Source organism: Mobula hypostoma, chromosome 9 (assembly GCF_963921235.1).
Source record: "Mobula hypostoma chromosome 9, sMobHyp1.1, whole genome shotgun sequence".
Classification (NCBI taxonomy): domain Eukaryota; kingdom Metazoa; phylum Chordata; class Chondrichthyes; order Myliobatiformes; family Myliobatidae; genus Mobula; species Mobula hypostoma.
In genome coordinates, this window is record NC_086105.1 from 151,041,158 (window position 1) to 151,055,087 (window position 13,930).

The following is a 13,930-nucleotide window of genomic DNA, read 5'->3' on the forward strand; positions in this document are numbered from 1 at the left end:
GCAACACACACAAAAGGTTGGAGGAACTCAGTAGGCTAGGCAGCATTTATGGAAAAGAGTCCAGTCGACGTTTTGAGCCAAGACCCTTCAACAGGACTGAGGCTGAGGAGTGGATTTAAAAGTTGGAAGGAGGGGAGAGAGAAACACAAGGTGATAGGTGAAACCTGAAGGGGGAAGGATGAGGTAAAGAGCTTGGAATTTGATGGGTTAAAGAGACAGAAGACCATGGAAGGAAGAAAAGTGGGGAGGAGCACCAGAGGGAAGTGATGGGGAGACAAGGAGATAAGGTGAGAGAGGGAAAGGTGGATGGGAAATGGTGAAGGGGGGGGGTGGGGGGATTACCAGAAGTTTGAGACATGGATGTTCATGCCATCAGGTTGGAGGCTACCAAAATGGTGCTGTTCCTCCAACCTAAGTGTGGGCTCATCATGACAGTGGAGGAGGCCATGGATAGGTGTATCGGAATGGGAACGGGAAGGGGGATTAAAATGGGTGGCCTCTGGGAGATTCCGCTTTTTCTGGCGGATGGAGCTTGGCGAAGTGGTCTCCCAATCTACGATATACGGCAGGCCACACCAGGAGCACTGGACACAGTAAGTGACCCCAACCGATCACGGGTGAAGTGATGCCTCACCTGGAAGGACTGTTTAGGGCCCCAAATGGTAGTGAGGGAGGAGGTGTAGGGCAGGTGTAGTACTTGTTCCGCTTGCAAGGATAAGTGCCAGGAGGGAGATCAGTGGGGAGGGATGAATGGACAAGGGAGTCGCGTAGTGAGCGTAGGTCAAGCCTTGCCTCTGGGAAAGGGAATTGCCACATTTTGGGTTCAAACCCTACATCAGGACTCCTGTTTTATGATTCACTTTCCCCTTATTGTAGGTTACAGTCACCAATCAAGTGTAAACTCGGTGCAGGCGATGTCCCAACATTTCACAAACAATGTCCCACTGCTGCCTGTAAGGAATTTGTATGTTTCCCACCCCATGAATGCACGGGTTTCTCCAGGTGCTCCGGTTTCCACCCTGCAGTCCAAAGATGTGTGGGTCAGTAGGTTAATTGGTCACATAGGTTTAATTTGGTGGTACGGGCTCATTGGGCTGGAAGGGCCTTACTATATCGCTAAATTTTTTTAAAAAACTATCCGAGATCAGGGTGAACCCATCCCTAGCGGTCGCAGCAGCAGCACTGATCAGCTAGCTATTCCAAACATAGAGTTAATTTTATAGGTTCTTTGTTTTTATATCAAACCCCAGAATACATTTGCCTGCACAGTGCCCTCCAACCCCTTGTGTCTGAATTCACAGTTCTCAAATGCAGGCCTATGACTCATTTCCGGTAAGTGGAAATATTGGCAGCCAGAACACGGCTCACTTGTTCCTCTCCTCTCCAATTCTTTCCTCTCCTAGTTTGAATATTCTTAATCAACCTCCGATAGAGCTTTATAAGATTCAGAGAGTAGACAGATGGTATTTCTTTCCCAGGGTTGAAACATCTAATACTAGTAAGCAAGGTGTTCATGGACCCCTTGCTTAATGGTATTGGTTCATAGCATAAAAAAAGGTTGGGAACCCCTGATTTAAGGTGAGAGGGGTAAATTCAAAGGAGATGTGAGAAGCAAGTTTTTTTACACAGAGAGTGATGAGTACCTGGGCCGGTGGTAGAGGCAGATACATTAGAGACTTTTAAGAGACATTTAGATAGGCGCATGAATGTGAGGAAGGTGGAAGGATGTGTAAGCAGAAGAGGTTATTTTAGTTAGCCATTTGATTACTAACTTAATTGGTTCAGAACAACATTGTGGGCTGAATGCCCTGTTTGCCCTGAAAGCTGTACTATTCTATATTCTGTTCTCCCTGATTATCACTCCTTGCCTTCAAAATCCACAGATTTTAAAACCACAAATTCAAATTTTCTCTATTTTATTAACCTCATGGCTTGACTCCCACTTGGATATTCCTTCATACATAATGAACACTGCAGAAATGTTGGTTATTGTATACTCAGCTGTTTAAGGTGGCTGGCTTTTGCTGCAGTTTTTAGGTTGGTTCATATAATTATTCTTTTATACATGTTCAAGATCTGGGAACTACTCCATGAAAAGGTAACTTGTTGGATTTTTCAATGTACAAAGCAATCTGCAAAGACTTCACCTGGTGTATGATTATACAAACTACTTGTCAGTTCCAGGAAAAAGGCATCACTCTTTCTCTGATACTTGCTCATAACTCTGCTTTTGTGTTTTTCCATCACCTGGATTCTTTCCAGTCTTTAGTGCTTTTAGCTGCATTAAACAGCAGCAAGAGCTGTCAGTGGAAACTATGATTCAGTGAGACCAAGGAGAAACTTAGAAATGCTAATCTTTTAGATATGATTGGGGCCATTTGTACTTTGTACATGGGCAAAGAAACCACACATTTCTGTATGGAGAAACTGTGCTGGTTAACACGTAAGCTAGTTAACACATATTCAAATAGTTTTTCCAATAAGAGATAAAATCAGATGTAGCCAAGTCAGTCAGTCTTACCTAAACAGAAGCCCTGGGTGATCCAAGAGATCTGCAATTTTCAACAACACCCACCATCCAGGACATATTCTCTTCTCACTGTTGCCGTCAGAAACATGGTCCAGGAGCCTCAGGACTCACACCACCAGGTTCAGGAAGAGTTATTACTCCTCAACCATCAGGCTCTTGAACCATCATGGAGAACTTCACTCACCCCAACACTGAATTTTCCCACAGCTTATGGACTCACTTTCAAGGACTCATGTTCTCGCTATTTATTGCTTATTTGTTTATTATTATTTCATTCTTTTTGTATTTGCAAAGTTTGTCTTTTGAACATTGATTGCTTGTTTGTCTTGTTATGTGCAATCTCTCATTGATTATATTGTGTTTCTTTATATTTACTGTGAATACCTGCAAGAAAATAAATCTCAGGGTTGTATATGGTGACATATATATACCTTAATAATAAATTTAATTTGAACTGTGAACTTGAACTTGATGAGCAAAGTTTGTTTGTACTTGGGACAGACCTATTTCCCCCAATTTTATTGTGAGGAAAAATTTACCCAACACTTCATGGAACAACCGAGGAGCCCAACATTAATATTGTTTCTCCTTAGCTCCAGCAACCCAGACTTGTTCCTTTCCTGGAGTACTGCCTGTGTAGAGTTTGCAGGTTCTTCCTGTGACCATATTCCTCTCACTACTTCCACATCCTAGAGATGGGTAGCAGGAGAATTGGGGAAGCTGAAGGTGTGTAATGAGAACGGGTTTCAGGGAAATAAGTTAGCGAGGAGAAAGTTTCCTTCAGTGGAGGAGTCCAGAACCAGAGGGTACAGCCTCAGAATAGAGAGATACCCCGTAGAACAGAGATAAGGAGGAATTTCTTTACTTGGTGAATTTATGGAATTCATCAACACAGACAGCTATGGAGGCCAGTCACTGGGTATATTTAAAGCAGAGATTGATAGGTTCTTGATTGGTTAGGGTATCAAAGGTTACGGGGAGAAGACATGAGAATGGGGTTGAAGGTATAACAAGTCAGCATGGTGGAATGGCGATGAAGACTTGATGGCCAAATGGCTTAATTCTGCTCCTATGTGTTATGGTCCTATTGAATAGAATTTATGGGAATTTGCACGTGACTCAGGTAGTAATCCACAGATTACCACTTTTTTGGTTCTGCTTTTTAATTTAGTCTGTAACTGCTCAAGTTCCCTCAACAGAACCTCTTTCTTCATTCTTCCGACCATGGCAACTGGATCTTTTCCCTCCCACTGCAAGTTCCTCTGCAGGTCAGGTAAGGTGTCCCAAGCTCAGGCACCAGGCAGGCAACACAGCCTTCAGGAAGTTCTATCCCCGCAACAAGAGAAGTTCCCCAATTACCACTACATTTCTCTTCTTTCCCCCCTCTTGAATAGCTCCCTGAACCATGGCGCCTCAGTTAGTTTGTTTATTCTTCCTATAGATCCTCAGGAAGCAAGAATCTCAGACCTGTTGGACAAGCTCGAGGGCTGAGGCTCCTGCAGTACTGTCTCTTGGATCCCACTACCCGCCTCACTCACAGTCACACCCTCCTGTCCCTGCCCACAAACTGAATTTGAGGCAGCTCATCTAATGGGTGTGACTACCTCCTGAACAGAGAATCCAGGTAACCCTTCCCCTCCTGATGTGTCACAGTGTTTGAAGCTCAGATTCCAGGTCATCACTTTGAGCCTGAGTTCCTCGAGCAGCCAACACTTGCTGCAGATGTGGTCACCAGGAACCACAATGGGGTCCACCAGCTCCCACATCATGCAGCTACAGCACATCTCCTGATCCTGCATCATCCCTACTTTACTTAATTAGTTGTAGTTTGGTGACATTTTTATTCAACCACTACAAAAGCTGCTACCAGCTACTCACATGTGCCTTCTCACCAAAGCCTGTTTAGCCAAAGTCGGTAAACTCCGCTCTCTGCTCTGGCAGACTGTATCATGAAGCAACTCATAGTCTTGCTTCGTTAGGCCTGCAACAACTTTGCCACTATTCTAATCATTGGTTCGCTCTTTTTCTTTGAAAAACACGCTAAGCGCTTCTATTACCGCTAGTACTAGCGAATTGCTTATGCCAGTATATTTGGTATCATTTCAGGAGATGTACTTGGGAGAGTACAGAGAAGGTGAAATGGGTTCCTGAGTGAGAGGTAGCTTTACAAGGAACCCTATCTGATCTGCCTTGAAAGTTTGGCATCCATTACATTGCTCCCCCTTTTGCCCCCTCTCCTCTCTCAATTGATTTTTGAATTAAGAACATATATAGGAATAGGAGGAGGCCATACAAACCCTGTAGCCTCCACCTTCAATAAGATAACAACTAATCAATAAATTATTTTTTCAGCTCCTTTGTCAGCTGAATTCTTCATAATCCTTGGTCGACTGTAATCCAAAGATCTCTTGCTGCCTTGAGCGGAATTTGCCATCTGCACTGCCCACGCAAGGAAGGTTCACAACTCTTTGCTTGAAGAAATTCCACAGAACCAAATAGCTGGTCACTTATCCTGGCACAGTGCCCCCTAATATTCTCCAGGCAAAGAAAATAAATTCTCTTGACCCTTCCCAGATTAAATGCTCAGTCTTCCTGCCTAAAAGATGGACATATCATTATGGTTCTAGGCAGCTTTGAGCCCACGTATTATTCTCCATACCTTTCACGCCCATAACTAGGTACAGTTGTTGCATTGAGAGATGTTGTAATCTACATCATCGAACAATCTGTAAGAGAAACGAATGAAGCAGCATCTCTGAGGGTGAGAGGAATTGGTGATATTTTGCGTCAAAGCCCTCAGAGTCCTGATGCAGGGTTTTGACCTGAGATACAGCATGGATCAGGCCCTCCAAGTCCAGTGAGCCTTACCACCCAGCAACCCACCTATTTAACCCTAGCCTAATTACAGGACAATTTCCAATGACCAATTAACCTACTAACCGGTGCATCTTTAGGCTGTGGGAGGAAACCGGAGCGCCTGGAGGAAACCTACACGCTCATGAGAGTGACATACAAACTTCTTACAGAGGATGCTAAAATTGGACCCTAAACTCTCATGCTCCGAGCTATAATGGCGTCTAACCACTATGCTACCGTAAATATTAACATTCCTCCCTCTCCCCCCCACCCCACCAACCCCATCCGATGTTGCCTGACCTGTGTTCCTCCAGCAGATTGTTACTTCGGCTATTGCATCGACTATTTCTGTTTCTACAGATGCTGCCTGACCTACTTAGTATTTCCACTATCCTGCTTCTTATTTGAGTGACATTACGTGCAATTTTTCACTTTTCAAAGTATATCCAGATTTGACTTTTCTTGCCACAGTACTTATTTTTAAATATCAAAGAAATGCCATGCTGGATTTAAATCAGATTCAGGTTTAACGTTGCTGGCATATGTCGTGAAATATGTTGCTTTTGTGGCTGCAGTACATTGGAATGCATAATAAAAAACTAAATTACAGCAAGAAATATTTATATCTTTATAAGACCATAAGACAAAGGAGCAGAAGTTGGCCATCCGGCCCATTGAGTCTGCTCCGCCATTTTATCATGAGCTGATCCATTCTCCCATTTAGAGCCACTCCCCTGCCTTCTCACCATAACCTTTGATGCCCTGGCTACTCAGATACCTGTCAATCTCTGCCTTAAATACACCCAATGACTTGGCCTTCACTGCTGCCCGTGGCAATAAATTCCTTAGATTCACCACCCTGTGACTAAAAAAATTTCTTCGCATTTCTGTTCTGAAAGGGCGCCCTTCAATCCTTAAGTCATGCCCTCTCGTACTAGACTCCCCCATCATGGGAAACAACTTTGCCACATCCACTCTGTCCATGCCTTTCAACATTCGAAATGTTTCTATGAGGTCTCCCCTCATTCTTCTAAACTCCAAGGAGTACAGTCCAAGAGCGGACAAACGTTCCTGATATGTTAACCCTCTCATTCCCGGAATCATTCTAGTAAATCTTCTCTGTACCCTCTCCAACGTCAGCACATCCTTTCTTAAATAATTATGTACATTATATAAAATTAAATAAGTAGTGGAAAACGAAAGCAAAAAAAAAGAAAAAACAGTGAGGCAATGTGCATAGGTTCATTGTCCAACCAGAATTCTAATGGTGGAGGGGAAGAAGCTGTTCCTAAAACGTGTGTAAATAAAATGTAGGACTAATGATATCTGCTCTTTCCAAATGTAATGGTGGCCCTACTGGTCTTCCATTCTGTAGGTCATAGATAGATACCTTATTATCCCAAAGGAAATTACAGTGCCACAGTAGCATTACAAGTGTACAGATGTAAATATTGGAAGAGAAGTAGAAAGAGTAAATAAATAAGTTACCACAAACAGTCTAACAAGATGGGGTCATCAGTTCTGTGGCCATCGGTTGACTCATTATAGAGCCTAATGGCTGAGGGTGAAAATGACCTCATGTCGCGCTCTTTGGAGCAGCGCGGTTGTTGTCTGTTACTAGTAGGGCTCCTCTGTTCAGCCACGATGGCATGCAGCGACTGAGCAACGTTGTCCAGAATTGTCAGGATTTTCTTTAGTGTCCTTTGCTCTACCACAACCTCCAGTTTGACTTCTATAGCAGAGCCAGCCTTTCTAATCAGTTTATTGAGCCTGTTGGCATCACCCGTGTTGATGCCATTGGCCCAGCACACCACCGCATAGAAGGTTGTTCAAAGGATACAAAGTGCAGTTTTGTGGAGTATCTTTTTGTGGTGTGTTTTAGGTCCCATGTTTAGCTGCTGTGTGCTATCATCAGTTTTTGTAATTCCTAGGGCTGCTTTTTGTGATCTGATATTTTGTGCTGCAGGTTTACAGTGCACTTTGTTTCCTCTTCAGGTAAAGGAATTAACAAAGTACCTGGATCCTGCGGGTCTTGGGGTCATTGGCTTTGATGACTTCTGTCGCGGAATCGCTGCCATCAAAAATAATGGAGGTAATGAATATCTACATCAACTGCATCTTACAGATATCAAATAATGGTTCTATAATTGTTTTTAAACTAGTTCAACATAATAAAGATTAAAGATTAGCTTTATTTGTACTGTACTTTGAAACATCAAAACACAGTGAAATGAGTTATTTGCATCAACAACCATCGCAGACTGAGGATCTGCTAGGGGCAGCCTATAACTGTCGCCATGCTTCTGGTGTCAACATGGCATACCCACAACTCAATAACACAGACGTCTTTGGAATGCGGGAAGAAACTGGAGCACCTGGAGAAAACTACATGGTCACAGGGAAAACATGACAGGAATCGAACCCCAGTTGCTGATCACCGGCACTATAAAGCTTTACACTAATCGCTGCACTATTGTGCTACCAACAATAATAAAATGGCTAAACTTTACATATCAGAATCTTTATCTGTTTTTGATAACTCCTAACTGGTAAATCCACATAAAATATTGATAGAACATAATATCGTACAGCACAGGAACAAGCCCTTCAGCCCATGGTCTCTGTGCTGGCTCTTGTGGCAACCTAACCTAATTCCAAATGCCTACAAATGGTCAATGTCCTTCTGTTCCCTGCCTGTTCAAGATGCAAGATAATTTAATGTCATTTCCTGTACGTAAGTGTAAAGGGGAATGAAATAGTTGTCAATCCAGATCCAATCCAGCACATAAAAAATCCAGTAAGATAAAGAACACAATAACAATAATAGACACAAAACTTATAAATATGGCTTATATACATAGATAGATTGTATGCCCATAAAGTGACAGTAGGCACAGGAGTGTCTGTACATTAGGTAACTGACGAGAAATGATAAAGTAGTGATTGTTGAGAGTGTGGAGGGGTTGGTTTGTGGGTGGAGGTGTTGATCAGCCGTACTGCTTGGGGAAAGTAACTGTTTTAGAGTCTGGTGATCCTGGCATGGATGGCAGGAGTGAGACAAGCAGTCCGTGAGCAGGGTGGGTGGAATTCTTCATGTATTTGCCTAAATGTGCCTAAAACATTTCTATGATATCTGTCTCAACCACTCACTAGTAAGTATATTGTTTTGATTATTGCTATGTTTTTGGCCTTATGGTCACTCCTCCTGGCAGTTTATTCCAAGCAACTTCCACTTTGTTTAAAAAAGACTTCACTCGTAAATCTCCTTTAAATTTTCCCCCCTCCCCTTAAACTTATGCCCTCTAGTTTTTGACACTTTCACTTCGGGAAACATGCTGACAACTTACCCCTATCCATGCATCTCATTGTTTGTGTACTTCTGTCATTATTTCCATAGAGGAATACGGCGTGCAAACAGGCTCTTTGGCTCACAGAAGTCACGCCAGCCATCAGCCACTCATTTACACTAATCCTATATTGATCTTTTATTATTTCCTCTGTGTTCCCGCTGACTCCCTGCATTCTCACAAACTCCCCCGCAGATTCTACCACTCATCAAGTTACTGTGGCCAGTTAATTTAACTCCCATCTGTGGAATGTGGGAGGAAAACTAAAGAAAAGATAAAGATTAGCTTGATTTATCACATATACATTGAAACATACAGTGAAATGTATCATTTGCATCAATGACCAATGCAGTCCGAGAATTCTGTTCTGGGAGCAGCCCCCAAGTGGCACCATGCTTCCATCGTCAACATGGCATGCTCACAACTTACTAACCCTAAGCCACATGGCTTTGGAAAGTGGGAGGAAACTAGAGCACCTGTAGGAAACCCATGCAGTCACCGGGAAAATGTACAAACACAGACACTGGCGGAAATTGAACCCCAATCTTATACCTATTGTGATGCCTTCCATGGTCGCAGAGGCAATATTCAAACTTCAAGCAGGCAGCACTGGAGATCAGGACTGAGCCAGGTCACTGATGCTGTGAGTCAGTGGCTCTACTAATTATGCTAATTCCTCTCTCCTGAAGGTTAATAAAATGTTATTTGTTTCTAGTCTTGGTTTCCCTATCCATACACAGGTTAGCACAAAGTCCATGCAAATTCAGCCAGCTCCATCATAGGCACTAGCCTCCCCAGCACGGAGGATGTCTTCAAAACATGATGCCTCTAAAAGGTGGCATTCGGCATTAAGGGCCCCCATCTCCCAGGATGTGCCCTCTTCTCATTACTACCATCAAGGAGGGGGTATGGGAGCCTGAACGCACATACTCAATGTTTTAGGAATGGCTTCTTCCCCAACACTATCGTATTTCTGAACGGACAATGAACCCGTGTACACTACCTCACTTTTTTTTCTTATTTTGTCCTCTTTTAACACTACTTATTTAAATATATATACATATAATATTTCTTATTGTAATTTATAGTTTTTTGAATTATGTATTGCAATGTACTGCTGCTGCAAAACAATATGTTTCTTGACGTACATCATTGATAAATCTGATTCTGATTTGCTATTTATTAATTTACTTTGTGCATCCATGCTTATTAGCCTACATTGGATCATATTTAAGCAACAGCTGGTTCCACCTCCCTGTATCTGCAGTGAATTTGGACCAACAAACCACATCAAGTTCCACACCACTGTTATTTGTTCTGTTTTGTTGGTGGTCACTTGGAACATTCCAAAATTGTGTTGCTTTGCGATCAGTAATTGTTACTTTGGCTCCCAAGTCCCTATTCTTTGAAATTCCTGTTTTAAGATGTTAAGGAAGGATGTGGAAACTTTAGAGAGGATGCAGAGGAGATTTACCAAGGTGCTCCCTGGATTAGAGAGCATGTTTATGAGGATAGGTTAAGTGAGGTAGGGCTTTTTCTCCTTGGAGTGAAGGAGGATAAGAGGTGACTTGATAGAGTGTACAAAATGATACGAGGTATACCCACACAAAATACTGGAGGAACTCAGCAGGCCTGGCAGCAGCGGGAAAAGAGTACAGTCAATGTTTTGGGCCGAAACTCTTTGGCAGGACTGGAGGAAAAATAGCTGAGGAGTAGATTTAGAAGGTGGGGGAGGTTAGAGAGAAACACAAGGTGAGAGGTGAAACCTGAAGGGGGAGGGATGGAGAAAAGAGCTGGGAAGCTGATTGGTGAAAAAGGCTGAAGGCCATGGAAGAAAGAAAAGAGGGGAGGAGCACCAGAGGGAGGTGATGAGATAAGGTGAGAGAGGGAAAAGGGGATGGGAAATAGCGATGGAGTGGGGTGGGAGACATTACTGAAACTTTGAGAAATCGATGTTCATGCCATCAGGTTGGAGGCTACCCAAATAGAATACAAGGTGTTGTTCCTTCACCCTAAGTGTGGCCTCATCACCACAGTGGAAAAGGCCATGGATAGACATAACAGAATGGGAATGGGTAGTGGAATTAAAATGGCTGGCTTTTTCTGGCGGACGGAGCATGGGTGCTCAGTGAAGCAATCTCCCAGTACATGTCGGTTCTCACAGATGTACAGGAGACTACACCGGGAGCACTGGACACAGTAAATGACCCCAACAAACTCCCATGTGAAGTGTCATCTCACCTGGAAGGACTGTTTAGGACCCTGAACGGTAGTGAGGGAGGTGTTGTAGGGGCAAGTGTAGCACTTGTTCCGCTTGCAAGGATAGGTGAATGAGGAGAGCAATGAAGGGCTATGTAGGAGGAAAGGAATTGATCTTAGAATAGGTTAAAAGGTTAGCATAGCATCATGGTCCAAAGGGACTATACTGTGCTGTAATGTTCTATGTTCTTTAATAGCTAGTATTTTGATCAAGTTTTTCCATCAACCCACAAAATATGTCAGTTAGTTTAGTCTCAAATTTTCTGCAAAACTTTGGGACATTTTACTGTGTTAAAGAGCACTACATAAATATAAACTGTTCTGGTTTTGAAGTTAGTTTCAACTGCTGCGGTAAATATGAAACCTCAGCCTTTGTGGGAGAAATGGAATGTTTAAAGGCTACACTAAAAGAGGCATACAAGGAAGTCTGTGTCCCACTACTAAAATCTCATTTTATGTGGTGTTTATGATTTATTTATGTCAAATGTACAACAGTGTTGTTTGTTTTTGCTGGAGTTATGGTTTTTTTCCAGCTGGTACTGGAAAAGTTGAGATTCACGAGAATGAACACTTATTTTAGCTTGCACAGACTCTATCCTTTTGTATCAGTGCAAGTATCAACTTTCATAAACAGCAGAGATTCTGCAGATGCTGGAAATCCAGAATATTACACACAAGATGCTGGAGGAGCTCAGCAGATCAGGCAGCATCAATGGAAATGAGTAAACAGTCGGGTTTCGGGCCGAGACCCTTCATCAGGACCAACTTTCTCCCAGCTCACTGACAGACAGCAGGTTAATTTTTTTGGTACTGTACTTGCTTTATGCCCATGTCTTATTTACCTTTGTGCATCACCAGGAGAGTGCCCATTTAGAGAATTGTAAGGATTTTGCCTTATTGCAGAAGAGTTTGCTAACTTAGATTTTTGTCATAACTATTTATATAAATCCCTAGGAAATTTAGAAAACACCCAAGATGAAATGACATAATTCACTTAATGTGCTAATTGTAACCTGCTCTATTTGTTCGATGGATGATCATTTGAATCACTTGATGTTTAGACAGATTTAGGCCATGAGACACAGGAGCAGAATTCGTCTATTCAATGGATTTGCATCTTTTCCTCTTTCAGTATTTTCAGTTCAGTTTTTCAATACCAAAGCAACCAATGCTGATCGATGTTTACCTTTATATTTCTGGTTGAGTACTTGAGAAATCCTTTGAATTTGAGTAGGAAAAGGTCTTTTATTTTTTTATCATTTAAAGATTTAGCATGGTAAAAGGTCCTGCTGGCCCAACCAGACCCCGCCACCCTTTGACATGCATGTGACCAACATGTAATAACATGTAATACTAACATGTAATGTGGGAGGAAGCCAGGGCACCCAGGGGAAACTTCCACAGTGATGGGGAGAACGTTAAACTCCTTACAGACAGCAGCCAGCAGTGGGTATTGAAACTAGGTTGCTGGCATTGTAAAGCGTTATGCTAGCATGATGCCCACCATCATTTTTTGGATCATTGGGACCTCTTTTGGTGCAGGTGTGACCTGTACAAAAAGGACGGGTTACACTTGAATCCTCGGGGGACCAATATCCTGGCAGGGAGATTAGCGAGGGCTACTGAGGTGACTTTAAACTAGAATGGTTGGGGGGTGGGAATCAAATTAAAGAGGCTAGGCGGGAGGAGGTTAGTTCACAACAGGGGGATGGGAACGAGTGCAGAGAGACAGAGGGGTGTAAAGTGAGGGTAGAAGCAAAAAGTACTAAGGAGAAAAGTAAAAGTGGCAGGCTGACAAATCCAGGGCACGCATTAAAAAGGGCCACTTTTCAACATAATTGTATAAGGGCTAAGAGAGTTGTAAAAGAGCGCCTGAAGGCTTTGTGTGTCAATGCAAGGAGCATTCGTAACAAGGTGGATGAATTGAAAGTGCAGATTGTTATTAATGATTATGATATAGTTGGGATCACAGAGACATGGCTCCAGGGTGACCAAGGATGGGAGTTCAACGTTCAAGGATATTCAATATTCAGGAAGGATAGACATGAAAGAAAAGGAGGTGGGGTGGCGTTGCTGGTTAAAGATGAGATTAACGCAATAGAAAGGAAGGACATAAGCCGGGAAGATGTGGAATCGATATGGGTAGAGCTGCGTAACACTAAGGGGCAGAAAACGCTGTTGGGAGTTGTGTACAGGCCACCTAACAGTAGTAGTGAGGTCGGAGATGGTATTAAACAGGAAATTAGAAATGTGTGCAATAAAGGAACAGCAGTTATAATGGGTGACTTCAATCTACATGTAGATTGGGTGAACCAAATTGGTAAAGGTGCTGAGGAAGAGGATTTCTTGGAATGTATGCGGGATGGTTTTTTGAACCAACATGTTGAGGAACCAACTAGAGAGCAGGCTATTCTGGACTGGGTTTTGAGCAATGAGGAAGAGTTAATTAGCAATCTTGTCGTGAGAGGCCCCTTGGGTAAGAGTGACCATAATATGGTGGAATTCTTCATTAAGATGGAGAGTGACATAATTAATTCAGAAACAAAGGTTCTGAACTTAAAGAGGGGTAACTTTGAAGGTATGAGACGTGAATTAGCTAAGATAGACTGGCAAATGACACTTAAAGGATTGATGGTGGATATGCAATGGCAAGCATTTAAAGATTGCATGGATGAACTACAACAATTGTTCATCCCAGTTTGGCAAAAGAACAAATCAAGGAAGGTAGTGCACCCGTGGCTGACAAGAGAAATTAGGGATAGTATCAATTCCAAAGAAGAAGCATACAAATTGGCCAGAAAAAGTGGCTCACCTGAGGACTGGGAGAAATTCAGAGTTCAGCAGAGGACAAAGGGCTTAATTAGGAAGGGGCAAAAAGAGTATGAGAGAAAACTGGCAGGGAACATAAAAACTGAATGTAAAAGCTTTTATAGATATG

The 13,930-nt window shown here is 42.6% G+C and overlaps 1 protein-coding gene across 2 annotated transcripts in view; it reads left to right on the plus strand.

Annotated features, from left to right (window-relative positions):
• Positions 1-13,930, plus strand: part of rab11fip3 (RAB11 family interacting protein 3 (class II)) — a 173,504-nt gene that overhangs the window by 41,556 nt on the left and 118,018 nt on the right. For both annotated transcript variants that reach the window (XM_063059483.1, XM_063059484.1), the window contains exon 2: positions 7,382-7,478. In XM_063059483.1, the coding sequence (XP_062915553.1) occupies positions 7,382-7,478 (97 nt within the window). The remainder of the gene's footprint in view (positions 1-7,381; positions 7,479-13,930) is intronic.